Source organism: Paramormyrops kingsleyae, chromosome 5 (genome assembly GCF_048594095.1).
Source record: "Paramormyrops kingsleyae isolate MSU_618 chromosome 5, PKINGS_0.4, whole genome shotgun sequence".
Classification (NCBI taxonomy): Eukaryota; Metazoa; Chordata; class Actinopteri; order Osteoglossiformes; family Mormyridae; genus Paramormyrops; species Paramormyrops kingsleyae.
In genome coordinates, this window is record NC_132801.1 from 36,363,746 (window position 1) to 36,391,623 (window position 27,878).

Genomic DNA, 27,878 nt, shown 5'->3' on the forward strand with positions numbered 1-27,878 from the left:
CAGCACTTGGGTTCCAGTTTGAGAAGGCCCATATGGGTAGGTGCGTGGAACATCTTGTCTCTCCAGCAAGATGACCGTCTTCCTCTGCTGTTGGAGGACCTTTGTAAACTGCGCATTTCAATGGGGGCACTTTCTGAGCTATGCAGGCCGGTGAGTGGGCAGATCTCCGTAGGTGGGTGCACCTATTATTGGTCTGGTCGCTCTGATGGCTGCCATACTCAGGGAATAGCTGTTGCCGTGACGGATCAGCTCCTCCCAATGGTGTCCGATGTCATTCCTTAAAATGGGCGTATCATGAGACTCAGACTAAGGCACTCTTTGGATGTCATGCCTGTTGTCTCATTGTATGCTCCGACCACAGTGAGTGATGTCTAGTTGAGGTAGACATTCTACTTGCGATTTTGCTCAGGGGTTGGTGGGTGCCCACGAGGTGACACTCCCCTGGTCATGGGTGACTTCAGTGCAACCACTGGCACTCACAGGGCTGGCTATGAGGATTGCGTCGTTACCAAGTGTAGCCGGTTTCACACTGCTACGTGAGCATGAACCTTCTTACATGGACCAGATCAGAAGATCATATTCGCTCATAAGCCAGTGTTGCAACGAGACAAGGGAAATAACCACCACACTCAAAATACTGAAATGAAATTTAATTTTAATGTAACTGACTCCTGTATTTTTTCCTGAAAATGCTTGATTAAGCTCAGCTACAAGCTTTTGGTTTACCTTGTTTCTTTCCACAACCCTTTCACTGAAACCGAAAGGTATAACAAAATAAGGAACTACAAAATGAAATTGAATACAGGTAAATAGAAAATACAATTTCAAAACCCTTAAATGTAAATGTCCGTAAGGTCAATTAATTTGAAAACATGGAGTCTAACTCAGTTCAAAGTTCCCCTATGAAACTCCGCACTGAAGGGGGACAACGATTTTGGCTTCCGCCACCGTGTCCAGGGAAAGCGTAAAAAACAAAATGGTCCTACCACTTCGCCGCTTTAATACAATTGTCCGAGTCCGGGAAAGTGGTCTGGCTCACCAGATTCTGCCAACGTTGCGCTCCTTGCGGATGGCAGAAACAACATGTGTATCAGGAAGTTCAGGAAACCTCTCATCCAATTCCAAGGATAAATCCAGGTACAAAAACAAAAAAAATGGAAGAGAAACGGAAAAGAAAAGGAGGGAAAAAAAACAACTTCTCTCTCTATTTGTATCCACAGCAGAATCGCGAAAAGAGATGAAACGCTGCTCTATCCCCCATTGCTTCCCTCACGAGGTGAACAACAACAACGCTTGCGTGCGATGATGCAATCAGCAGTGGACGGAGCTACGTTCAGCTATTCCATTCTATTATATTTATATATGTACTCATCATTTCCTAGATGTGACAATTCCTACGGCTCTATTGCTAATATTTAATTCCTCATTAAGTAAAATAAAACGATGTTTATATATACAGATGCCCCCCCCTTTTTTAGGTTGGATGAGGGCTAGTAACCTGGGTTACACCCTCCCCCGTAGAATATGCACACGTCTCATTGCATCTACACAGAAAGTACAGGGGCGATAACTGACTCTTCTAAAGAAGAACTAAATGCTTCGTTTAGACCCTGCAACAAGGACTGAATCACTAAGGTTAGTGGATTCCCTAACTGGGGATACTCAAACGTTTTAGGGGGCCGTCTCTCTCTCTGTGAACGTCTAGGGGCAACACTGTCTTCAATTTCAGTGCCCCTGTCTTCATTTGGGGTGTTTTCAGTGTGACTCTTTTCATTTGTGACTATGTTGTCATCTTCAACCCGGGACTCAGGATTGATTGGAGCAGTTTCAGCCATTTGAGTAGGGAATTCACTCAAGGGCTCATGGGGTGATTTTGGTTCTGGTCTTTGCGTCACAAAGACATCCGGCGCTGTACATTGTGATTCAGGCTCATTCTCACCGGTTTCCATTCCTACTGACTCATCCAAATTCTCTTCCACAGGTTTCCATTCAGGTAAACATTCTTTTGCAGGTTCTTCTGGATTACTCTCCGCAGTTTCTTGAGCCAGCCAGTTCTCTTCAGCAGGATCAAGAACAGATGAGCCAACTTCGCCCCCTCTCGAGTTAAGTGGCCCATAATAATTTGAGTTTCAGAGCCCAAAGTCCTTCCAGGTACACAACAGGGAATCCGTTCATCTGCAGACTCTGAGCATTCAGAAACAGACTCTGACTCCTGCATCCCCTTATCATTAGGAGAAGCTCTGGTTCTAGGCCTTCTGACTACCCTCTGCTTTGGTGGGCTTTCGGATTTGTGTGGTTGCAAAAACCCACAGGGCAGCAACAAATCGCGGTGCAACGTGCGGAGAGGACCCCTTTTCCCCTCTGATTGTACAGTATATACTGGCAAATCCTGAACTTTTCTGATAACCACGTGAACATCTTGTTCCCATTTGTCAGACAGCTTTTGCTTTCCCCTCAATCGCACATTCCTTACAAGAACGCGGTCACCTTCTTCCAGAGGTGAAGCAACCACACGGTTATCAAATCTCCTTTTATTACGTCCTGCCACTTTCTCAGCGTTTTTAGTAGCCACCTCATAACTCGCACGCAACCGATCCTTTAGATCTTGCACATATTGAGAGTGGGACTTGATGGAAGTGTCTGCTGGCAGCCCAAAAGCCAGATCAACAGGTAAACGGGGTTGTCTACCAAACATGAGTTCGTAAGGCGTGTACCCAGTGGTGTCATTGCGGGTGCAGTTGTAGGCGTGCACTAAAGGCCTCACAAACTCCTTCCATCTAGACTTTTTTTCATTTTCCAGGGTCCCCAGCATCTGGAGGAGTGTACGATTAAATCGTTCCACCGGGTTACCCCTCGGGTGATATGGCGTAGTCCTTACTTTATGAATCCCTGCAACTTTACATAGCTCCTTTATTGTGTGAGACTCAAAGTCTGCCCCTTGGTCACTATGTAGTTTCTCCGGAAACCCATAGTGTACCAAGAAATTGTCCCACAGGCTCTTAGCAACGGTTTGGGCAGTTTGATTACGAGTTGGCACAGCAACTGCATACTTTGTAAAGTGGTCCGTGATAACCAGTATGTTTTTGACGTTGCTTAAGTCTGGCTCCAGGGACAAAAAATCTATGCAAACCAACTCTAAAGGCCTGTTGGTTTGGATGTTTTTTAAAGGAGCCGCTCTGTCCGGGGGTGTTTTTCTACGGACGCAGCGTTCACAAGTTTTGATCCTATCGTTCACTGCCTGTGACATTCTGGGCCAAAAGAACCTTGATCTGACTAAATCTAGGGTCCTTTCAATACCTGGATGACCCATATCATCATGGAGGCTCCGTAATACCATATCTCTCAGTGTGGTGGGCAGTGCCAACTGATAATGAGATGTTCCACAGTCCTGCCTCTTCCTATACAACACCCCACCTCTCAGCTCGAGCCGGTTCCACTCCTTCAACCACAAACCCAAGGCGGTTGAGTGATCTTTCAGGCTACATGGTTTCACTCCATTCTCCACCCCTTCAATAACTACGTTCATTTCCGGATCTTTTCTCTGCAGTTTTGCCAAGGCAACTTCTGAGAGGTGAGGGAGATCTGGGAGACCATGATCACCCTCATATTGGAACTCACTTGGAAGAGCGTCCTCATGATGAGTTAGAGATTCTACCAAAGTAAGCGAGGAGTGGTGTGAGCTAGGATTTTCAGATGACCCAATCACCTGATGCCTTTCACAGATGGCCCTTATTGCGTCATCCATGAGAACAGATGACTTAGCCCCTGGCTCCATAAGATGGTGTAATGTGAATTGTTTAATCCTTTCTCTCTCCTTTTGTGAGACCAAGTCATCTAGAGGCTCACCGTGTGGTCATCTGGAAAGCCCATCAGCATCTTGATTCTGGCTACCAGCTCTGTACTGCAGCTTAAAGTTGTACGTTGACAAGCTGGACAGCCAGCGGTAACTGGTGGCATCAAGCTTTGCTGAGGTTAAAATATACGTCAAAGGATTGCTATCCGTTACGACGGTAAATTCTGCACCATAGAGGTAGTCGCTAAATTTGGAGGTGACCGCCCATTTTAGCGCCAAAAACTCTAATTTGTGCGCAGGGTATCGACTTTCACCCTTGGTTAACCCTCTACTGGCAAAGGCTATGACTCGCATTTGCCCCTCCTGCTCCTGATATAAAGCTGCACCGAGCCCCGAGACTGTAAGCTTGCCAATTATAGAATCAAAAGCCTTCTGACACTCTGGATTCCATCGGTCACAAAACTCTTCTTTGGGGTTAAAATACCCTCCATCCTTCTGCTTCTTACTGCCACCCTTCCGAAGCGGAGGATATCCTGCTGTAAGGTCTGTGAGAGGTTTAATGATCTTGGAGTAATCACGGACAAATCTCCGGTAATACCCGGCAAAACCTAAAAAGGACCTCAATTCCTTTAATTTAGTTGGCCTTGGCCATGTCTTTAAGGCCTCGACCTTTGCAGGATCAGTCTCTACCCCATCTTGTGAGACTATATGACCCAGATACCTCACTGACGTCTGGAAGAATCGACACTTCTCAGGGGACAACTTCAACCCATATTCCCTAAGTCGGTTGAGGACCTGCAGCAACCGAGATTCATGCTCTTCAAGAGTCTTGGAAAAAACAATGAGATCGTCAATGAACACCAGTACTTGTTTCCTGTTCAAGTCTCCCATGCACCATTCCATTAGCCTTTGGAACGTACTTGGTGCATTAGTAATCCCCTGTGGCATTCTGTTGAATTCCCAAAATCCCAGCGGGCAGACAAACGCGGTTTTATTTTTGTCTGCTTCTTCCATCTCGATTTGGTAAAAACCGGATTTTAAATCGAGCACAGAGAACCATTTCGAGCCTGTTAGTGTGGAAAAAGCCTCCTCTAAGTTTGGTAAAGCATAAGCATCCTTGATCGTCTGTGAGTTGAGCTTCCGGAAGTCAATGCATAATCGCACTGTACCATCCTTCTTCCGCACTACAACTATGGGCGAAGCAAATGGTGATTCAGACTCACGGATGACGCCGGCTTCTAACAGTTCTTGGAGATGTTTTCTTACAGCATCTATGTCCTGGGGATGGATGGGTCGGGCTCTCTGCTTGAATGGAGTTTCGTTGCTCAGCTTTATCTGGTGTTTGACTTTCTGAGTGTGGCCAAAATCAAGGCTGTGTAATGAAAAGACTTCAGGCATGGAGTTCAACAGCCTTGATATCCGCTCTTTCCAGCTTGTGGGTAGAGGTGAGTCACCAAAGCTGAAAGAAAAGTTAACACAGGTAGGCATGGTTTCCTCAGCCTTGTCGTTTGAACTATGATGCTGCGGGCTCATGACTTTTTGAACTGCATGCATCTCTGCTAACACAACTTTTGGAGGGATCTTTATGTCGGTTTGGGTTCCATTCCTGAGCAAAACTGACATTTTGGAGGCTCGTTTAGAAGGTAAGGAGTACAAGCAGCTGGCAATTAGTAGGCCACTTGGTAAGGAAACTGATGGTGGCTCAAGAGTTACCCACTTCTCTGTGTGAGGGCCATGTAGGTGGACATAGCCATCCAAGGCCACTGTGCTTTCTGCAGGTACAACCTTGGGGGAGTTTCCCCTCAACTTTACATAACCAAGGGTTTCACTGCCAGATTGTCTCCACCTAGCTTCCAAAACTTTAAGTACTGCTTGGTAACCATGGAAGCTTGACTGAAAGTTAGACGCATTCTCTGTAGCACACTTGCTGTAAAGAACATCTAAAGAGTTGGTTCCAACTAGAATTTGGGAAAGACTCATCAAATCTGGTACCACAAGGGCCAGGGTGGGAACTTCAACTTCAGTTCCTGTAAATGCTTTGGGGAATTTCAGGGTTAACTCAATGTACCCCAAATATGGCACAGCCTGCCCGTTAGCTCCTTCTACCTCCAACAGGTTTTCTAACGGCCTCAAGGGGGAGTCTAACAAATTGGCTTCGTAGAATGACAGAGGAATTGTGGTAACCTGAGACCCTGTGTCTAAAAGGCAATCTACTTCTCTCCCTCCAATGGTGACCTTGGCTGTGCATTTTATCCCCACCAGCCCTTTTGGCAAGCAGATCGATGGTGGTACTCTATGGCTGCTCACATTAGATATCAGTTTGTAACATTCAGGGCGACAGTCTGAACGTTTGGTCTCCATATGCCCTGCTACAGAGACCCTTTTCAGTTTAAAGGCTGGGCAGGCTTTCCATACAGAGAGTCCCACTGACTTTGTAGCTCTCTTAATTTAAGTAGTTTCTCCTCTACTTTGGAAGGATTTGCAGGACTTTCACAGTTGATAGCCAGATGACTGTCCTCTCCACAGCGGAAACAGTAACCAGGCCGTGGTCTGTTGGCTCTTAGTTGGCCCTTCTTGGGACTTCTATCTGTCTCTATCTCATGCGGTCTTCGCATGGGATACGTCCGATGCATCTGTTGAGTGGCACTTTGAATTTGGAGCTCTGCAATCTGTTGTTGTAACCTGGCAATTTCTGACTCATCTGCATTGCTTTGCTTCAGTCCCTGGGCGATAGATGCTTTTACTGCAGCTACTTGGGTGCGTAATTCTTCTACCATCTTCTTTAAGGTGGTCAACTCATCCCTTTCAGATTGACTCTTTGGATTCTTGTGATCATGAGACCGCCTTAAAGCAGTAACTTGTGCTTGGATCTCTACAACCTGTTTCTTCAAGAGAGTAGTTTCGGACTTGTCATCAAAGTTGGACGCCTCACATGAACAGGCTGATAATTGGTTAGAGACTGCCCGTGACTTCGGATGAGCATTTGGGAACTTAGCCATCCCAAGGTGCTTCCTCATCCGTTCTTCTTTAGAGGCATGCTTGTCTTCCTGGGTTCGAATAAGCACTGCTAATTCGGCGAAAGTGGGGGGTTGAATTTCCCTTTTTCAAGCTGAAGGTCAGCAATGAGACGATTGTCCCAACATCCTCGGCAGAATTGTTTCAAAAGATATCGGTCACGTTCACATTCTGCTATACCGCCTCGTCTGACCGCCGCACTCAGAATAACTTGTAAGCGGTGAAGGTAGTCTGACGGTTTCTCACTCTGATTTTGTAGTGTGCCCATAAGTTTGGCAACAATTCATCTCTGTCCTCAACAGAACCATACACTGACTCTAACAGTGCAAGATATACTGCAGGTAGGGCTGGAGAGCGCACATGTTTTACAACATCAGCGGCTGGAGGTAGGAGACTGTCCAAAATTTTTCGCGTTCTGTGTAAATCAGATATAGACGGGTCATTTAACAAAAAATCTACGCTTGCCCGCCAGGTGTCGAAATCAGGTTCATTGGGGGGACGCGGACTCCTCCCTGAGAAAACTCTCAACCGGATTGAGGTTTGCTGTGACAGTGTGGCATCACTTGTCTTCACTATGTGTTCAACCACCATTCTCTGAACACCAGGTGGATCCACAATATTTGTGGGAAGAACAGGGCAGGTCATCACAGTAATATCATCAGATGCTGTTTCAGGAGAAGGGGAAGATGTGGAGGTAATTTTACTCTTGGTTGAGTTTTTTGAATTTGAGCTTTGAGCTCCTGTCACCTTCACATTAGTCAAGCAGGGAGAGAAGGGGCTACTTGGTGGTGGGACAGTGGCCTCTGCCACCTGGTGGTCACTGGCATGAGATTCTGTTGGGGTTTGATTTGAGGAATGGGTTTCTTTGAGCTTCCCCAATCCTTCTTGAAGCACACTTTGGAAAGGCCTGCCACTGTCTTTAGCAATGGCTTTCAATTTCTCAAGGTACCCCTCAGTGGCAGAAGAGCTAGCAGTCTGAGTGTATACAGTAGCTAAGGCACGCACTCGGAAGGTAACAGCTGGGTCAGAGATACTCCCCAAAGTTAAGGGTAACAAGGGGCACAAACTTTGTATTGCTGAGTTATGATTATATTCTACAATGGTACTTCTATGAAATCCTGAATCTGGGTCATCAATTACAAGATTACAGCTAATCGAACCGTATCTCTGCAAATACATCTCCAGCTCATGGTCTACTTCAGTCAGCGTGAGGCCTTCGACTATGAGCGCATTTGCTACGTTCACATTTTCCCGCTTTAAAATGTCCATTGTAATAGCTTAAAGTTTCACGAAATTGTGCCTAGTCCTAATAATTTCCCTTCTCTTGTCCTTTTAACAGGAAACCTCGCTGCAAGAACTGGCTCCTGGCTGGCTCGCCAATTGTAGCCGGTTTCACACTGCTACGTGAGCATGAACCTTCTTACATGGACCAGATCAGAAGATCATATTCGCTCATAAGCCAGTGTTGCAACGAGACAAGGGAAATAACCACCACACTCAAAATACTGAAATGAAATTTAATTTTAATGTAACTGACTCCTGTATTTTTTCCTGAAAATGCTTGATTAAGCTCAGCTACAAGCTTTTGATTTACCTTGTTTCTTTCAACAACCCTTTCACTGAAACTGAAAGGTATAACAAAATAAGAAACTACAAAATGAAACTGAATACAGGTAAATAGAAAATACAATTTCAAAACCCTTAAATGTAAATGTCCGTAAGGTCAATTAATTTGAAAACATGGAGTCTAACTCAGTTCAAAGTTCCCCTATGAAATGCAACTCCGCACTGAAGGGGGACAACGATTTTGGCTTCCGCCACCGTGTCCAGGGAAAGCGTAAAAAACAAAATGGTCCTACCACTTCGCCGCTTTAATACAATTGTCCGAGTCCGGGAAAGTGGTCTGGCTCACCAGATTCTGCCAACGTTGCGCTCCTTGCGGATGGCAGAAACAACATGTGTATCAGGAAGTTCAGGAAACCTCTCATCCAATTCCAAGGATAAATCCAGGTACAAAAACAAAAAAAATGGAAGAGAAACGGAAAAGAAAAGGAGGGAAAAAAAACAACTTCTCTCTCTATTTGTATCCACAGCAGAATCGCGAAAAGAGATGAAACACTGCTCTATCCACCATTGCTTCCCTCACGAGGTGAACAACAACAACGCTTGCGTGCGATGATGCAATCAGCAGTGGGCGGAGCTATGTTCAGCTATTCCATTCTATTATATTTATATATGTACTCATCATTTCCTAGATGTGACAATTCCTACGGCTCTATTGCTAATATTTAATTCCTCATTAAGTAAAATAAAACGATGTTTATATATACAGATACCACCCTTTTTTTAGGTTGGATGAGGGCTAGTAACCTGGGTTACACAAGGGTTTGGTAACGGGGGTGAAAGTGGCTCCATGTTTCTTGATTTTGCGAAAGGTCAGGGGCTGTGAGTCGCTGGATCCTGGTTCCAACACCCTGAGCCGCATCGTTGGAATTGGTACTCCAATACTGGTGGCGCGGCAAAGGAGATCGATCACATCCTTGTGGCCAGGCGCTGCAGAACTGCAGGGTCTATAGAAGTGCCCAGTTTGTGCATTCTGACCACAGACTCATTGTTGCTATTCTGAAGACTACAATACTACCTGCTAGGAGAATGAGGCTGGACTTGGCCAGACTCCAGGATCAGGCTGTTTATTATAAGTTTGCATGCAGTTTGTGTGAGGAACTTACAGATTTGAGTGCAACTGCTGACTCTAATGTGATGTGGAAGACTTTCCTTGACAAGACCTTGAAGGTTGCTGTGGGTTGTGTTGGTGTTACCAGTGTTCGCAGAAGGAGGTGTTTCATCTCACATGGCACCCTGGATATTACCAAGAGGAATCGCAGTACAGAACTTGGTGGCAACTCAATTAATTGATCTTGACTTGAGAGACAGAGTGAGAAGTCTGAGTGTCTGGGCTTGCGGGTGTCCAGGATAAAAAGTAAGATCCAGGCCTTTAATGACTTCTTGGGCACAACCATCAATAGTGAGTCTGACTGCGGGGATAATGTCAACCTCATCAAGAAGTTCACATACATTGGCAACAACATTCATGTCTCTGGTGACTCTTCCTATGAAGTCAGCAGACAGATTGGGAGAGCATGGGGGGTCATGAGGTTCCTGGAAAGGGGTGCGTGATGCTCCCAATACCATTGCAAGAGGATGTAGTCCTGGTGCTCCCTGTCTTCTTGTAGGGGTGCAAGACATGGACGCTAGCCAGTGAGCTGAGATGAAGACTGGACTCTTTTGGTACTGTGTCTCTTTGGAGAATCCTTTGGTACCGCTGGTATGACTTTATGTCGAACGAGTGGTTGCTAGAGGAGTCCCGAATAAGGCACATTACCTGCATTGTGAGGAAGGGTCAGTTATGGCACTACAGCCATGTGATGCGTTTCCCAGAGGGTGATCTGGCTTGCAGGATCCGCATTGCTGAGGACCCGAGTGGCTGGACCAGGCCAAGAGGATGCCCACGTATCACCTGGCTATTACTTCTGGTTGTAATATCTTTGAACAAACAAGCCAAGATATTTTTAATCACAGACCTTTGATGTCCACAGGCTGCGATGTACACCGATCATTTTTACATTTTGAACCCTTTCTGTGTGCTAATTATTATTATTAGTATTTTCTTTTTTTTTTTTTCCCCCTTGTCGTGTCCGGCAGTTTAGCAAGCAGGATGTTAGTCTGGGTGCCTTATTGTGCCAACACTTTTATTTTAACAAGTGGAGCTTCGGATTTAAGCTCCTCTTGTTACTTGAGGTATACTCTTTATTAATAATTTTTATGTCAATGCGCCACAAAGCCGGAGCTGACAGGGGGGGTTAGTGGGAAAGAGATAGAGAAAGTGAGAAAGGAGAGAAAGGGGTGAGAGACAGAGGAAGTAGAAAAGTAAATAAATACATAATAAAAATAAAAATAAAATAAGGAGGGGGGTCAGAGAGAGAGAGAGACAGGGAAGAGAAATAATACATAACAAACAGTAGAACAAAAAGGAAAGAGTAATAAGAGGATAGCTTCTGCATCTTGCTGCTTTACACCGTATCATCACACCAGCTGCTGTATCTGAAAGATAAGATCCAGGGACACACACAAACAGTATACACACAAAGAAACCAGTGGTACCATTATGACATGGGAATGTGCTTGTGCCAGTATCTGCTTCTGGAATTAAATACGTTAATACCAACGAAAGAAAATAAATATATATGCATAAGCAGACCACCAGGAACACTGTCTAAATATCGTCGTACCCGTATCTGCATCTGAGAGGAGGGAGTGGAAGCCACACACCAACTTTCACACACACTCTCACACACACACACACCCAGACAAGGGGAAACAGGGATAAAATAGGGGAAGAGAGCCCTAGGCTCTCTTGTGTGTGTGTGTGTGTGTGTGTGTGTGTGTGTGTGCGCGCATGTCTGTGTGTGTGTGCATTCTAAGTGTATGTTGATATGAAAGTGTGTGTATGTGTGTGCGTGTACATATGTACGTGTATGTGTGTGTGTGTACGCATACGTGTATGTGTGTGTGTACGCATACGTGTATGTGTGTATGTTTGTGTGTTGTGAGTGTATGTATGAGTGTGCAGGTTAACATGGAATGATTCCCAGTGTGTGTGCGAGGCCACAACAACACCGCCCTGGGGCCCCCAGACGGCCGGGAGAGCCCCGACGGGTCACGGACCCAGCCGCCCCACAGCGGCCAGGTACCCGGGCCCCCGCCACCGGACAGCTGCGCGCCCACCCAAGGAAGGCAGGGAAGGAGGCACCGGGCGCCCCCCACCGGCGAGCACGAGGCAGGAACCCCACGGCCACAGGCGGCAGCGCGCCGGCCCCCCCTGGGAGGCCGGCCACGCAGGCACGGACAGAGCCCGGACCCCGGACCACCCGCACACCCCGCGGGGGCCCCGCCAGCCCCGGGGAGACCCGCCCCCCCCCCAAGACCCCCACCCGGGGGACCAGGGGGACGCCCCGAGAGCCACCAAGCACACCCGCCCCTGACCCCCCCTCCCCCAAGCCCAGATCCCAACCCTCCCTCCCCAGCCCCCGCACCCTCCCTCCTCCAAGTCCCCTCACTGCTGCCCCCACACCGCCCCATCATCCACATGCTCCCCGTACCAGGACAAACTATTATTAGTATTTTCTTTTATAGCACTCTTCATACATAAAATGCAGCCCAAAGTGCTTTACACTGAGAATAAAAATAAGGAAAAGAGACAAGTGACTAAACAGGTTAAGCAATTAGAGAGTAAATAAGTGAAAGATGGTATAAAAGAACAAAGTACACAAATTAGAGCAAATTATATAGAAAAGCAAAAACAAAATATAAAATTACAATAAAACAGGAAAGTGACTCAGTTTCTCTAATTGCTACTGGTAGTGTGTTCCATTGTTTGGGTGCATAATGACTAACAGCTGCCTCTTGTCAGGGTCAGCCGCTGTTGTTGTTTGATGATTGTTGTTGCTGCTGCTAGATGTTAGATCTTGAAGGTTTTGTTGTAGTTTAGTTTTGGATACTTTGTTTGTTGCCTATTTTTCTGATTCACCTTTGTACATTTAGTCTTTATTTTTCCCCTTTAGTTTTTGACCCCTCATGGTTGTTTTTGTTTTTTTGTTGTTTGCCGCCAGTGAGTCGTCCACCTTTTTTGTGCTTGCACCATGCCACGTTCTTGCGCCCGAGCCGCCCGGATCCTTGACACCTCTCTACTATATTTCTTTTTAATTCTAGGTATGTGGAGAATCTTAGAATTGGAAGACCTAAGAGCCCTAGGGGCACTATAGATATTTAAAAGATCAGTAATGTAGGACGGTGCTAAATCATTAAGTGCTTTATAAAGGTATAAAAGAATTTTAAAATGTATTCTAAAAGACACGGGTAGCCAGTGAAGTTCATACAAGAGTGGTGTAGCTTTTCATGGTACAGAATGACTATGCATTGACATTTTAAGCTTTTCAGGAGCCACAGCATCTAGTGGATTTCTTGCTGTTGAGATAAAATCACATATAAGCTCATTTACAAAAGAACCATCCAACTTCACACCCTTGTCTGCCATGAGTTCTGAAAAACCCTTAACAGCGGTTGAATCAGTTCTATGTCTCCTTATCATGTCCCCTTTCTGAGGTCTAAAATCTGAGGCTACGTTCAGTTCAAAGAACACCATGTAGTTATCAGATACAGTAAAATCTTTAACTGATTGTACAGTTATTTTAACCCCATATGATGCCCATACACATGTGTAGGCTCATGTACATGTTGTTCCAGAATGAAACAAGATATAATATGTTTAAAATCATTGGCAACAGAATCTGTATTATCATCCACATGAAAGTTAAAATCACTGATAATAATAAGACAATCAAAACGTTCAAAAACTAGTGATATAAAATCAGAAAATTCAGCAATAAAACTCGTGTTAGGTTTATGTGGGTGGTAAACAGTTACAACACACAGATCATTAAATAATATATATTAAAGTTATAGCCAAGTATTTAAATGATGTGGAAATACTCAAGTCTATCTTTTGGCCTGCTCTGTTCAATAGACTGGGCTGCCTGACTGCCTTCACACACCAACCCCTGGTAGATCCAATAGTCACACATATTATGCAGAGCAAATGTTTGTCACACCTCCACCTTTCCTATCCTGCCTTCTAACATGAAAATATCCATAGTTTGGGGATGCTGCCTCATTGAGTACAGCTGTCCCAGATGGAGAGAGCCGTTTCAGTCAAACATACCAAATCAATCTTATAATCTGAGATTAGTTCATTTAGGAAGCATGTTTTGTTATTAAGTAATCTGATATTAAGAACAGCTATTCCAGTATTATTAGGACATTCCACAGGTAAAATATTAAATGGAATAGAGCGCAGGCGCTGCCTACCCCTAAAAGAGATTTTCCTAGGAATCCTGTTCGATATGATACGCTGAACACACAAATTTTTGGACTACTGTATAACGTTGGTTGTGTCCATGCTTAGTAGAGTACGTGTATTTCCAGTGTAGAGGAATGAAATAGTCATAAAAACTTTAAAACCTTTAAAATATTCTCAGCAAGCATAAAAGTTCCACTGCAGCGACAATCGGTCAGATCAATAAAATCCTTTTTCAACTGTTCCAGGTGTCATAGTTTTATATTATTCTTCCCTGCGTGAATGATGACCGTTTGTGAAGGTCGCTTTGCCTAAATAGCAGGTGCTTGGTGTGTGATGTCAGACACACAGGTGCCGGCAAAACAGTTAAAATCACTAAGAAATCCTCACAGTTCTTGTGGTTTAAAATGGATTCCAGATTACGAATAATGGAATTCGCCTATTACTGTCAATGTCCTTGGCTGAGCAGCGTTCGGGGGCACTGAGACTGAAGGAGAGCTGAGGACAGAGACGTGGTTACTTGAAGGAAGCTGTAGAGCTGGAGGGGCGTTAAGCGCTGGTGGCAGATCCCCCTCGGCACAGGAGTGATGCCCATAATCCCCGGTCATAGGCGCGATGCCGGCAGCATTCTGTGATGACTCTGCGGCGTTAATGTTAGCAGTGTGTCCGCAGTCTCACACTCTAGCCTTGTCCCGCAGTGCAGGGGGACCGTCAGCCCCGCAGCTTGGGATTCCTCCAGAACCACCTCGAGCTCTGCTTTCTTCAACATTAGGCGTGTTTGCTAATCCAAAAGTTTGCCGATACTCCTCCACAGCCTCGATTTCTGCACGAACTTTGTTTAGCTGTATCTTGGTTAGCATGCTAGCATCCTCTTCGTACCTGCTATCCTCCTACATTGCTGCTATCAGTTTTGTGCAAAGTTTTGTACGAAGTATTAAACTATCACCAATATTTTGAAAAACAAATGATACTTTAGTATAATTTGAGGTTACTGAATGCCTTGAAGTGGTTCAAGGTGATAAGTGCTGTTAGACAAAGCCTCAAATCAGCTGCCCATTAAGGCTGTCCATGATTTTACTGGAATAAATCAGATAAATAGCATTGCTAGTGCAACCTGAAAAGAGAGAAACATGGTGCCTGTCTTAAATAAATATTATTAACATCTGCAAAAAGTGGCGATCTCTGCTATAATGATATTTTTGTTCAGCATTTCGAGTTGATAGCATTTCTTGCACTCGCCTTGGATCTCCAGCTACAGGCAAATTGTAATTAATACTTGAATGTTCTCATGTGCGCTTCATGGCCAATAGCTGTCGCTCGCTTTCAGACTCTGGTAGTAAATGGACATGGTACAATCATTAATAAAGATGTATAGAAATACATATTCAGAAAATCAAATGGGGTATATTGTACCCCATGGTCCATTCTTATAGGTTTGTGCTTGTGAATTGTGTGTGGGAGAGCGACAGTTCCCACATGGCTGGTGTGAGCAATCACGAGGTTGCGAGGCTATTTGTGCACTATCTGAGCTGCTAGCGGCATTGGTGGGGGGAGTCGATGACTGTGGCTGGGTAAAATAGATTGGCCACGTACTGAGATACAGACTTATCCACTCGTTGGTGTCGGTGCCTGAATGAAACACGACGGAGAAGAGAGCTCTGCGGGATGGCAACATGGTGTCCGAGTAGTCTCACTTCCTCATCATACCTGGTAGTTGTAGCAGAAGTTCCGAACACATGCTGTCCCTGAAAGATGCCTTCATTACCCAAAGGAGTCTTCTGCTACAAGTGCCTGGTTTTTGGATTGAGTTCAACCCCAGGTTGTTTCCAGAAAACTATGGCCTCCATCTTGGCTGGAATCTCAGGCCTGGCCTTCTACCTATACAACATCATCGTCCATGGCACCACCACCATAGTGCATGACAAATGCCTCCATAGTGTGTTTGTGGCATTAGCTGAGCATCACCTAACACTTAATGGTGAAAAGTGCATTGTTGAGGCCTCAGCCATCGAGTATGTGGGGTTCCACCTCTCTGCTGAGGGCATACGCCCACTTCACTCACACACCATGCTTCAGGTCCCAGAGGCCAACTTGCCTGGCTAGGTTGCTTCTTTCTTGGGCATAACCACATATTATCTCTGATTTTTACTGCAGTACTCTGACACAATGGCACCACTGCTCAAACTTTTGAGGGCTAATGAACCCTGGCTCTGGACATCTGCCTGCTCTGATGCCACTTGAAGTCACAGCTCACCTCGCCACTGATCCTGACATACTTTGAGCCAGCCAGCCCTACCATTGTCACATGTGACGTCTCCACCTTCAGAATAAGTGCCGTGACATCCCAGCTCCAGGGGAGAGTGGAAAGACCGATTGCCTTTAATTTCCAAGCGCTAAGCGCTCAGCCCTACGGAACCAGAGCATGTGAGCGGAGCGGAGCGGTGAGAATTTCCGCTCCTCGCTCACGAGGCTATTGGCTACACCCGCTCCTCCACTCTAATTCGCACTAAGCCGCTCCGCTCAACACCGCTCCTCACTCCACTAAAATGTCCTCCCGCTCCAGTCAAATCGCTCCACGCTCGCTCCAATTTAAAAAAGGGACAAATAATCTGCATGCCTAACAAATGTCACCTTAAACCGAAGCCTTATGTCATAAAGAAATATGAGCAACGGCAACATTGCCAGTCAGAACAGAAAATATTTATTTTTAAGCAACCTATCGGCAACAACGGACAGGTTTGGAAATGGCATTCCACGCAAAAATAGGCTTAAAAATAAAGGAATCAGTGGGTTTAATAGCCTAAAGAATATACAGACACGTTTTAAATTCCTCAATTTTTTTCTGTTGATGCAGCACGTCTCTAAAATAAAATTTTACGTTACATGAAATAAAAAAAAATCTTATTAGACCTACTTTGAATGACAAAACGAATTTATTTGATTACCAATATTTACTTTATAGGCTTTTTTTACTTTAATTTACTTTATAGGCTTTTATACTTTAATTTACTTTATAGACTTGATATGCTACAACCATATAAAAGTTGCACGCGTTTTGCTCTGGCTTCCGCTTGTTCGCGTAGCACACTCATGTTTCTGAGAAAAGTGATTCCAAAGTGAATCTTTACTCACTGAAACAGTTTCACCACATTGTTGTTCTTGCTGTACATTCTTGTCATCTATACGTTTGATTAGAATAGTACACTTGTATGATTTATCAGTTTCCTTTATGAAATACTTTGCGAATTCCATCTCGGCCAATTTGTGTAACAGTCTTGATAATTGTACAGATGAATTCTGGGTAGATTTGGGCACGCCTCAGAATTGTAGTGTGAGCGGTATTGGAGCGAAATTGGAGCGAGACAAAGCGACCGCTCCAGCCTTAATTAAAAAACCGCTCTGCACTCTGACCAAATTCTGCCCGCTCCGCTCCTCGCTCACATGCTCTGTACGGAACAGAGGTACTCAATAGGGGAGCGAGAGGCTCTGGTGTGCTTCTGGGCCTGTGAATGCTGGCACAAGACCTCAATGGACATAAACCATGCAATCACCACCGTCCTGGCCATGTCAGGCACTGATCATAAACCACTCCACCTTCACAGTTGGGCTGACCTGCTATCACACCCCAAGCCACCCACATCCCAGGTCTCATGGCCTGAGCACGACCAGGCAGATCATGCTCAGACTCCTTCGGGACACTGTCACTGAAAGAACCCCAGGACGCCTCAGCAGCTGACCCTGTCCTCTCCTCAGTTTTGATGTAGATCAGGCAAGACTGGCCTACAAAGATGTCGAATGAGATAGCTCCCTACTTCAGGATACGTGAGGAGTTTGCATGCTGGAATGGTACTCACGTTGCCAGAGGGCTCTCTACTGTCCCGAGTGCTCTTCATCTGAATGTACTTGCTATGGCACACAAAAGCCACTTGGGTATAGTCATGCTCAAACAACGATGCTGGAACCTTGGGTGGTGCCCAGGGATTGACAGAGACATTGAGAACCTGGTCAAGGACTGCACTGCTTGTCTTCTGAGCAGCAAGACTAGGGCCCCAGCCCTTCCCTCACCCATGCAGCCCCTGGACTGGCCATCAGAACTCTGGGAGCACAACTTAAGCTACAGCTACAACTTGACAACTGCGGCTAGCTGAATGGGGTACAACACCACCCGTGGTTTCTGGTTGTGATCTATGACCTCTACTCTAAGTGGTCAGAGGTGACACCTGCAAGCTCGATTACAGCCAAAGTGGTAACCCTTTGGGGTCTGGGGGTAGGGAACACATTTTCACTGACTGGGGCATGACTTACACATTTCTTTAAATATCATAAACTTAATTCATGGCAAATAAATTATTTCTTATATATTTGTTTTGCCATTAAACTCATCTTAATTTTAATGTGTATTGTAAATATGTCAGATTTATGTTAAGTTTGTAATTTGACATCAAAGTATAGACATTGCAAAATGCAGTTTGGAACACTTGCAGAAACATTATAAAAGTACATAGAATTTACATTCAGATGAAATGTCCTCCTATCTGGGAGAGATATCCGCACAGCTTTCTATAACCCAGCTGCCAATGAGGGGTGGAATGACTAAATCAGCTCCTAAAGAATGGAATCAGGGGGTACCTCACTCAAGGGTGCACATTCAGTACCAGCCTCTTTCAGACACTGCTACACTATCGTGCCACCCCAGACGCCACCACTAGAGACTCCCCAGCCTTCCTAAAATTGGGATGGGAGCTTCAACTACCTCTGGATAGACTTTGCCCAGCTCTGGCCCATGCTCTAGCTCACCCAGTCAAGCCACAGTTGACACGTTTAAGAGCCAGATGAAGAACCAGTCCAACTGAACACGATGAGCCAGGCCACCTGCAGTTGCCGCTTATGACTAGGCTAGGATCCGACGAGTCATTCTGGTCAGATCCTGTCCAAGTCAGCCGACAACTCAGCCCAGCCATATTCAAGCTCATGGATGGCACTCCCTGGCATGCTAGCCTCCTGCACAAAGTACAGGCCAGGATTGTGTGCAGCCCAACCGGCCTCAGAGGCTGACACCTCAGCATCCCTCAGCCCCTCTGCAGCTCGACACCCCAGTCCCTCCTGTCCAGTCAGAAGCCATGGAGCCAAACCTTGAGGCTAGCACTGGACCTGTGCCCTGCCCAATCCATGCACATCACTGACCAGTGCACCTATGTAACTTTGTGACTGAGTATCACACTTGTGGGGGGAAATGTTATGCCAGGCATTGCTGTGTTCTGATCTTATTTTATGTTTTACGAAAGTGATGTCCGTGAATGGGGATTAATGGGATTGTTCATAGAGTGAGTTCACTCCAGCAAGAGCTTTGTCTGGTTTATCCGCTATCGCAACATAACATTGACCTCGACAACCCAGCTGAGCACAGTATGAACTTATTCCTTAAAGAACTATACATGGTCCATCTGGAGAAGCAAATAGTGTTATCTCAAGATGAAGCAAATTAATCTTTAAAAAAAACTGAAATTCAAGTGCTATAATACTAGTTAAAGCTGAGTATTGTGGTTGTCAAAAGATGGATGATTTGTAATCTCTTTGAAAGAAGAAGTTTGTGTGTGTCATTTTTATGTAAGTGATAAAGAACACATGAATGAAACTGCAGTGATTTAAAGTGATAGTTCATCCCAAAACTGAAAAAAGATATGTTTTACAGGGGCTTTAGTATTATCTGTCCATCAAGGAGCTGCCTAATTTTGGAGCTGTAGAAATGTAGGTCTTCTCTTGAGTGTAATTTGACTGTATGGCTTTTTTCTGTGGTGTTTAAGGCACCAAAAGAATTTTGTTTGAAAAATTCAACAGCCATGTCTCTTACCAAAAATAATGTTCCGGTTACTCAAGAGCAGTTTAATGTAGGAAAGATTTTCGTCGAATGAATTCGGCTTTCTGTGATACCCTCTGGGGGTTAGTCTCAGTGCGAGATTTGTAATCAAGCATTACTTTCCAGCTGATTTTCAACAAAGTATAACCTGACTGAATAAGCGATTCAGTCCCTGCCCTGCTCTGCCTTGGGCTCCAAACCCCCCCAACTCCCCACAGAACAAACGGGTGCAGAAAATGAATGAAAAATGAATGGTTATTTTCTTTTTTTCAAGATACAGTTCTTGAAACTAGGAACTAATAACTAGGATCTGGAACTAAATAAGGTTAAAACCAGCAGCCATTTACTATTTCACATACCTAATATTTCAGGAACATTTTATTATGTACAAAGCAGTAAAATATCAGTGAAGCACTGAGTGAAATACTACTACATTCCAAAGATGCTTTTCGGGTAAACAGGTTACCGTATATTTTATACCAATGAATCAGTGCATCAATGTGCATCAGAAAGTGTGTTTTCTCTGGACTGCTGTCTCATCAATGACTCAACATTCTTTATGCCTTATTCTTCCCAGGAGAGACTCAAGACAATACTAACACAGACAATATGTAGCAATGGCAATGTGAATAAATGGATATGTAATTTAACAGGCTTATTCATTACACCAGACTTCATCCAAAGACATTTCACTTACACTACTTCTCGTATTGCAGTTGGAGTGAAAGTCGCACCTCTTTGCTGACTAATTTCATTGATCCTGCTGGACCAGCCTGAAGTTCTGAAATAATTGAAGTCCATTTCGATTCTAAACCGACTGGAATACTGCATTATACCAAACTGCAACATAAAATGATCTGGGTTGGCGGTAGAAGCAAACATTGTTTCTATACTTGGAATCAAACAGAACCAGAATGAATTTTCAATGTCTGATTTGCATAACATTGCATTTGGTATGTAACCACAAGTATTTTTTCAGAATGTTCCTTTAGCATACAGTAAGACTATTATTACATATATAGACTCAAGGAATTCAAGATATTCAACCAGATGATATAATTTGTCATTTTTTTATAAAATAAACATTGCAGAAAACACATATTAATTGTATAAGTATCATACTGAATCGGTAGTCTGTAATTAAAATAAAATAAAACAATAGGGTTTAAAAATTTATTCAATGTGTAAATTTATAACGTATCTGAAAAAGTGATTTGTGATGTAGCTGTGAAACATATAGCAAGTCTTTTCTTACTTACCTGACTATTTCGCCCTAAAAACTGTGTAATTAATTTTTTCATAAACATCTTCATCCGGTCAAAATCCCCTGGTGAAACACTGCCTGAACCATCTATTAGGAACACAATATCTGTATCTGAAACAGGACAGTCTGTAGAAAAGAGGCAAGAAAAGAGCAGTTAAAGACCATAGATATAAACAAACTATTATTAATGAACTGTATACAAGTTTAAATGTTTGATGATTAAACCACTCCAGTCAATATCATTCCTGATGGCAGTGTGGCTACATACAAACATGAGCTTGCCACTAGTCTCATGATGAGCCGATTTGGGATAGGATGCCTTATGAATTATATTTAATGCTGATAAAAAAAATAATGCAATCAACTGCATAGTCCAAACAAGCTTACTGTATATGCTACAGCACAGGGTGTGATGTATTATTCCAAACCTGTCACTAAAAAGTAAAAACCCACACAAATGCACCATTAGGCATAATGTTGGTTACCAATTAGGCAGGTGTCCTGGTCAGGTAGTTCCGTTGGGGACCCCTGACCTAGTGTATGTTGTGTATATATGAAGTCGGCCAATACGTATGTGGTTGAAAATACAGCACAAATTACATCCTGTATTGGTTCAAAATGGGGCGTTTCACGATCCACTTAGAAACATGTGATGCATTCAGTGTCGGTCAGTTTAAGTACATCAAGAGGGCGACTCTGCTTGTCCCACTCTCAGAAAGACACTTTGTCTTTGGAACACAGTTCCAAATTTTATGGATCTTTTTCAAACTTTGCAGACACATTTTATAGGTGTCAATCTGGAAGCAATCAAATTTTGAGACAGGTTGCCCCAAAATTGAAGCAGCATTGCAAGGTGATGGCAAAAAAGGGTAGTTTTAGACATTTGTTCCCATTAGCGTAATAACTTAAAAATGTATTTGACATATCTTTTTAACAATTGCAGACAACTGCAAGTTGTAAGGATGAAAATTTGAACCTGTTCACATTTTGAGACAAGTCTCACCAAAACTGAAGTAGTGCTACTGTATGAGAAAGTTTGATGTGGTAGCTGTGATCATTGTGCTTAGAATACTAACAAAGACTCCAAAACTGCCAGCAGTTCTCACAAACTGATGTATTAAAATAAATTTGGTATTTACATATATAGTGTGTGTGGATTATTCTCATATATGCACAAACTTTTAAATCCAACAGGCTCTGCAACAAAGTTTGCCCCTTTTGTCTATTGAAACTGCCTATTCAGCACCTGTTTCCAGGGGCCATTGGTTATATTAACCAACTCCTTTAGGATAATAACTATACAGGGGTGGTGACTAGATGGAAGTCAGTTGGTTTATTGATTAGAAATTGGCAGAAGTCCTGGGGTTTTCCTATGTGGGGGTACCTGTAGTCAGTAGAGGATGTCTGTAGATTAAAAAACTGAAATCTATATGAAATCAATTTACCACCCATTACCACTCTTTATTGTTGTCCTTTTTAACAGCCGCATAGTGATAACAAAACAAAGGTCCGCTTAGACAGCTGATTGCTTTGAGTATGCTAACTCAAAGATTGTCTGAGTTTATTTGCAGGCTCATTGTTTAGATGAAGATCTACACCTGTCTAATTTTTGAGATAGAATTTTTGAAATTGCACTAGTAACAGCAAAGTAAATAGTAAATGAATGAGCTTTAGTCAACAAGGTTTTTTTTATGTTATTACTCTGTTTATTCTATTTGTGCTTTGATGGATCTTATTACCAATTCACAAAAACATCATACAGATGAAAACCTACATCTGAAAATCTTCCACATTATAGACCCCAAGTCTGAAAAATGGTACGCACAACATCAAAAAAAGAGGTTTCACATACATTGGGAGGACATTTGGTCCCCACAATGTAATAAACCTAATCCACACACACACACACAGACCCCATTGTGATTTTCTTCTGACATCACTTACAGTACTACTTGATCGGTGGTATTCAAACTTTTTTTGACAGAGCCCCTATAGGGCTGTTATATTTGTCTTGACCACCTCCACACATTGTCCTCAAAGATAATTTGATTGATAAATAAAATTTCATAAAATGTATTTATTTTGTGTCATGTAATATACAGCCATATAATTTTTTTAATTATTTTTTATATTTCTAAAGGTTTCAGTTTCTAAACCGGACTGCCCACACAGTTCTGTTTTTTCCTTTCACCCACAACCCCTCCTGCAATTGCTCTGCCCCCCACAGTTTGAATATTTCTGACAGTGGAGTTGCTTCAGTTTTGGTGCTATTTCTCTCAGAATTTGAATAAGTCCACATGTTTAACCTTACAATGTGTCTGTAAAGGTTGTCAAATACTTTTTCAGTTATCACAGTAACAAGTGTCTTAGGCCTTGTCTTTGCTACCACTATGCAGCATTGCTTTCATTTTGCTGCAATTTATCTCAAATTTCGAGCACTTCCATCTCTTCACTACATACAATGTCTCAGCAAAGTTTGATAAAGATTTGTTGAATACCTTTTCAGTTTCCATCTTAACAAGAGAGTGTCTGTGGTAGTGACAACCAACTTAACAAAATACTTCAGGGAACACACTAACATTTATAGAAAATGTAAGCGAATTCTTAACATTTTAAGGAACCTTTCTCTTCAATATTATTTATTATAACATTTTTCACCAGATATTTAAAGAGGAAACCTAGGTACAATGGTGAAGATACATACAGTATCTTGTAAACTGAGTTATGTGTTTTTCAGTTTTCTTGAGTGTTTCAGGTATGCAATTATTGTAAAAATAGGACCAATTTCTCTTTTTCTATTAGAGTTGATTTTTTCAGCCTGTATTTGCTGTGCAGAATAAATTGTATGAAGTTTTAAACAGCCCAAGGCCCAGTAATGGATTAATGGCTGGAAGCTAGACCGATGGATGGATGGATGGATAGATAAAGGGATTTACAGCTAAATATTGAGTAATATTCTGCATGAAACAGTAGAACCATCCATCAGTGTCAGCCTACATGTCATACAGTAGCTCAGCAGCTTACAGGTGACCAAACTTTTAGTGTTTTAGTATTCTATGAAATTTCCCTTTGTTTTCTATTAATGTTTCAATTTTCATTTTTATTATTTTAATCACCCGATGTTCTCTCTTCAGCACAAATTTAACATTAAATTGTACATTTCTTTCTGGAATGATTAAAAAAAATTAAGTACCACAAATCTGATTAAGCATAGGTTTAAGACATATCTGTATGTTTTACATTATGGATTCCCCAATCTTTTTTTTCCATTAAATTATATGCATCCCCTTTTCTGAAAGGCTTTTCAGTTTCTCTAACCTTTGAGAGACGATGGAATTCCAGACCCAGGAACGAGTTGACCACTTAGTTGGAAACACATGCCATTGTATGTTGTAAAGGAACTACAGTCTCTTGGTATAGTGGGACCACATGCCTGCAAAAATATAAAAATCCAGATTTCTTTGATGGAAACTCAACATGCTAGAACTGTCATGACTAAACAGAGTGAATGATGATCCACAGTGCAGATTACAAGAGAATGGGAACTTTTTTTAAAAATTGCACTGAACTGAATCAGAATAAACACAAACACAATCAGGTAACCTATGCCCATTGAGGTAACACATAAGAAACCAACACAAGGAACACAAGCAGCTACAAATTATGAAACATCTACAATGACAAACAGAGGAACATGGCAAGTACATAAACACACAGGAAACGAGGGCTAGACGAGGGACAGGTGTGGGTGACTACAAGTTAACCAAACACTAGGGCTAGGAATACCAAGGAACAGGTGACGGTCATTAACAGTCATTAAAGACTCAAACAGTAGGAACACAAAAAAGAAAAGGATGGCCAGTGACACTTGCTGATCAAATGGGGAAACAACAAGGCAGGAACTGATCCTGACAAGAGCAACAACAACAACACAGGCTACAGGACGTGAACCACTAATGTGAAACGTATGACACCACTGAGCCACCTTACTTTCTAAATGTTCACCATTTGCTGAAAAATATGTTGTGAGACATAGATAAATGGTAAGTCATAGAAGCATACTTACCAGTGTATTTGAAGATGTTGGGTCTTTAACCATTGACAGTCCAAGTGACATGTTTACAGCATACTCAGGAACTGTGTCGAAATATCCATATTTTTACTTAATGATTAAAATACAAACTGTTTTTTGCAATTTCTTATCAATGCAAAACTGAAACCCTTACCAAAAGAAGAGTAGTTTTCTAGCAGTACTTTGAAGTGTTTTTTGCATGTATGAAATGTTTAAGCAAAAATATTGTGATATATTTGTAAATGATACAGTATAAATACTTTACCTGTTATAGGTACTTCAGAGCATTCAGAGTTTTCAGTTTCACAACGGTAAATCCTTCCTCTTTTCTGTCCATCATACCCCATCAAAGGATCACTAACTAACAACCTGGAAGTTAAAGAGGAACAAATGAAAAACTGTTTATTTTGAGACCCAAACATCACTAAGGATGGGAGTTCCACACATCTAAGCCAGAGGACTGCAGTGGTTCATCCTGCCAGAAGTGTTTTTATTTTTTCCCTGCACAGGTTTTTCATTAAACATATTCAAACAGGGAATGAACAGGCTGTTGAAGTGTATCCCTAAGTGTTTAACCAAAGTAGTGCGGGGTTTAGCCTGGAGTCTGTGAGCCTATGATGGGTATAAACAGAGCAGGAAGTAAACCCATGACTACAGGGTTACTCCAGAAAAGTACCAAAATGCATATTTAGTTGTATCATGCAACTAACCCTATGCTGAAACAGAATATTAATAATCTGCTAATCAGCATGCAGGGTGTCTATGGTGGAACCTGATGAGTGTGTGTGTGTGTGTGTTGGGGGGAGAGGTCAACACTGATTGGCAGACATTCCATCATTCTTTAGTCTCTTTGGTAAATGAAAGGTCAATCTGCCAGCCTGGTTTCATAATGAATCAAAAACATGTTGCAGGCCCTATAAAATGATGTCACAGGCTGGCAGTTTGAAACCTCTGTATTACAGCCTTATTGGGCTATTTCTGATTTTCTAATTGCAGAAACGTCTTCAATTTGATGGCTGCCTAACATATATGACATATCAAACACAAGTCTAGAGGCCAAAAGTATATAATAATAATAAAACCAGCTGTGTGAGAATAACAGAGAGAGAGAGAGAGATTGATTTCCTACAAATTCCTGACGGTAAACAATTTTCCTCTCACCTATTTTTATCCAGTTGTATCACCTTGTATCCAAAAGCTGTGTTAGGGCTGACTTCAAAGGTCTTCCAAGGAATTGGATTAACATTGAAAGTTATTCCCAACTTGGGTGCTAATTGAGGAAAAAAGAAAGCAAAAGAAATGCATACATATCCTTACTTTAAATTTGGAATATCTTCCAGGCTTCAGACCACCATCTTCTATAGGCTACCAGCTTGCTCTACGCAAAGTCCAGAGCCTATCTCAGAAGCTACAGGCAAAAGGCAGGGAATAACCCAAGAGAGGAGAGGAGAGGACAGGACAGGACAGGACAGGACGGACACACGGACACACACACACGCACACGCACACACACACGTAGGGTAAACATATCCTTATGGGGACTGCTCATTCATTTCAATGGGAAAAATGCTAACGCTAACTATGACAACCTTAACCCCTACCCTGCCCTACCCTAACCATAAGTAACCAAACAAAATACAGTTTTTGCATTTTTAGTTTTTTCATAGCAGTCACCGAATTTTATAAAATAGAGTTTTCCCTTATGGGGACCAGGAAACCGGTCCCCATAAGGGAAAAAAACGGATATTTATCACGTTATGGGGACATTATGTCCCCATAAGGATAGGTAAACCCGCTCACACACACACACACACACACACACATACACACTTGTATCCATATCTTTGTGGGGTTTGTCCATTCATTTCTATGGGAAAAACCATAATCCCATTAATGACAACCTTAACCCCTACCCAGGCCTACCCTAAACCATAAGTAGCCAAACAAAACATGAGACTTTTGACGTTTTCAGTTTTCTGATTGCAGTCACAGATTTTTATAAAACTGAATTTCCCCTTGTTGGGGCCAAATATTCACCCTTTTTCACGCCTGTGCCATGCCACGCCGTAATATCCATCAACTTGTGTCCTATTGAGTGATGTTCAATCACATTTGCATCGGAGGTCCACCATGTGACCCTAGTTTTGTGACACTGCTGAAACCTGTTAATGAACATTAATGAACATGATGCAGATTTTACAGTTTATGAAGTTCTTCAAATTCAAACTCAGAGCTGTGGAACTGGGGTCATTGCATGCTTTTTGACCTTTTTGTTATTATGAAACTGGCCTTATGCTAACCTTATACTGGAAAACTGGAAAATTTGGCACCCTCAGAGTAACTTTAAAGTGCAGTGGAAATGCAATGCATCCCGTATTCAAAATACTCTACCTCTGTACTGTAAGTACTGTACTTTGTAGTGTAGCTGCTGTTATTTCAAAGTCTCCTCCATGTCTATCTATCACCTGAGATCCTGTACCCACATTGTTGCTTCCTGTTAAATGGTTGATTTTATCAGAACGTATGTGGATTTATCAGAAAAAGACTGACTTAAGACTGCTGGCCTGACCACCTTACACTAAAAGATCAAGATGACAGGAGCATACCACAATTCTAGAAAAACTCTCCTGATTTTATTCTGACGTCGGAAGTGTGTTTGTAACAGAGAAATTGCTTGAAAAGGTGTTTGGTGTAAATCCACCATTAAATTAAACTTAAAACATTGATAGTTTTAAAACATAAATCTAAGTCTTAAATCTAACTTGCCTTAACTTGCAGATACCCAGTTATCATTCTTTCAGTACTAAGCAGGGATGAAAATGTCTGTAGAGTTATTTCTTTTATAGCATAATCTGTCTTTGTAAGGTAGCATGTGATGTAAGTGTCCTGGACTGCTATGAGGTGTGCCCCAGTAATGCTCTGCTTTTCTTTAGCACCCTCTACAGAGCATCTGAGGTACTATGC

At 42.8% G+C, this 27,878-nt stretch overlaps 1 protein-coding gene across 1 annotated transcript in view; it reads right to left on the bottom strand.

Annotated features, from left to right (window-relative positions):
- Positions 1–27,878, bottom strand: part of LOC111842654 (integrin alpha-M-like) — an 87,906-nt gene that overhangs the window by 46,448 nt on the left and 13,580 nt on the right. Inside the window, exons 3-8 of the mRNA XM_072712688.1 lie at positions 26,076–26,184; positions 25,180–25,283; positions 24,909–24,979; positions 24,161–24,275; positions 20,838–20,968; positions 20,276–20,418 (exon numbers count right to left, since the gene is read on the bottom strand). Coding sequence (XP_072568789.1) covers positions 20,276–20,418; positions 20,838–20,968; positions 24,161–24,275; positions 24,909–24,979; positions 25,180–25,283; positions 26,076–26,184 — 673 coding nt within the window. The remainder of the gene's footprint in view (positions 1–20,275; positions 20,419–20,837; positions 20,969–24,160; positions 24,276–24,908; positions 24,980–25,179; positions 25,284–26,075; positions 26,185–27,878) is intronic.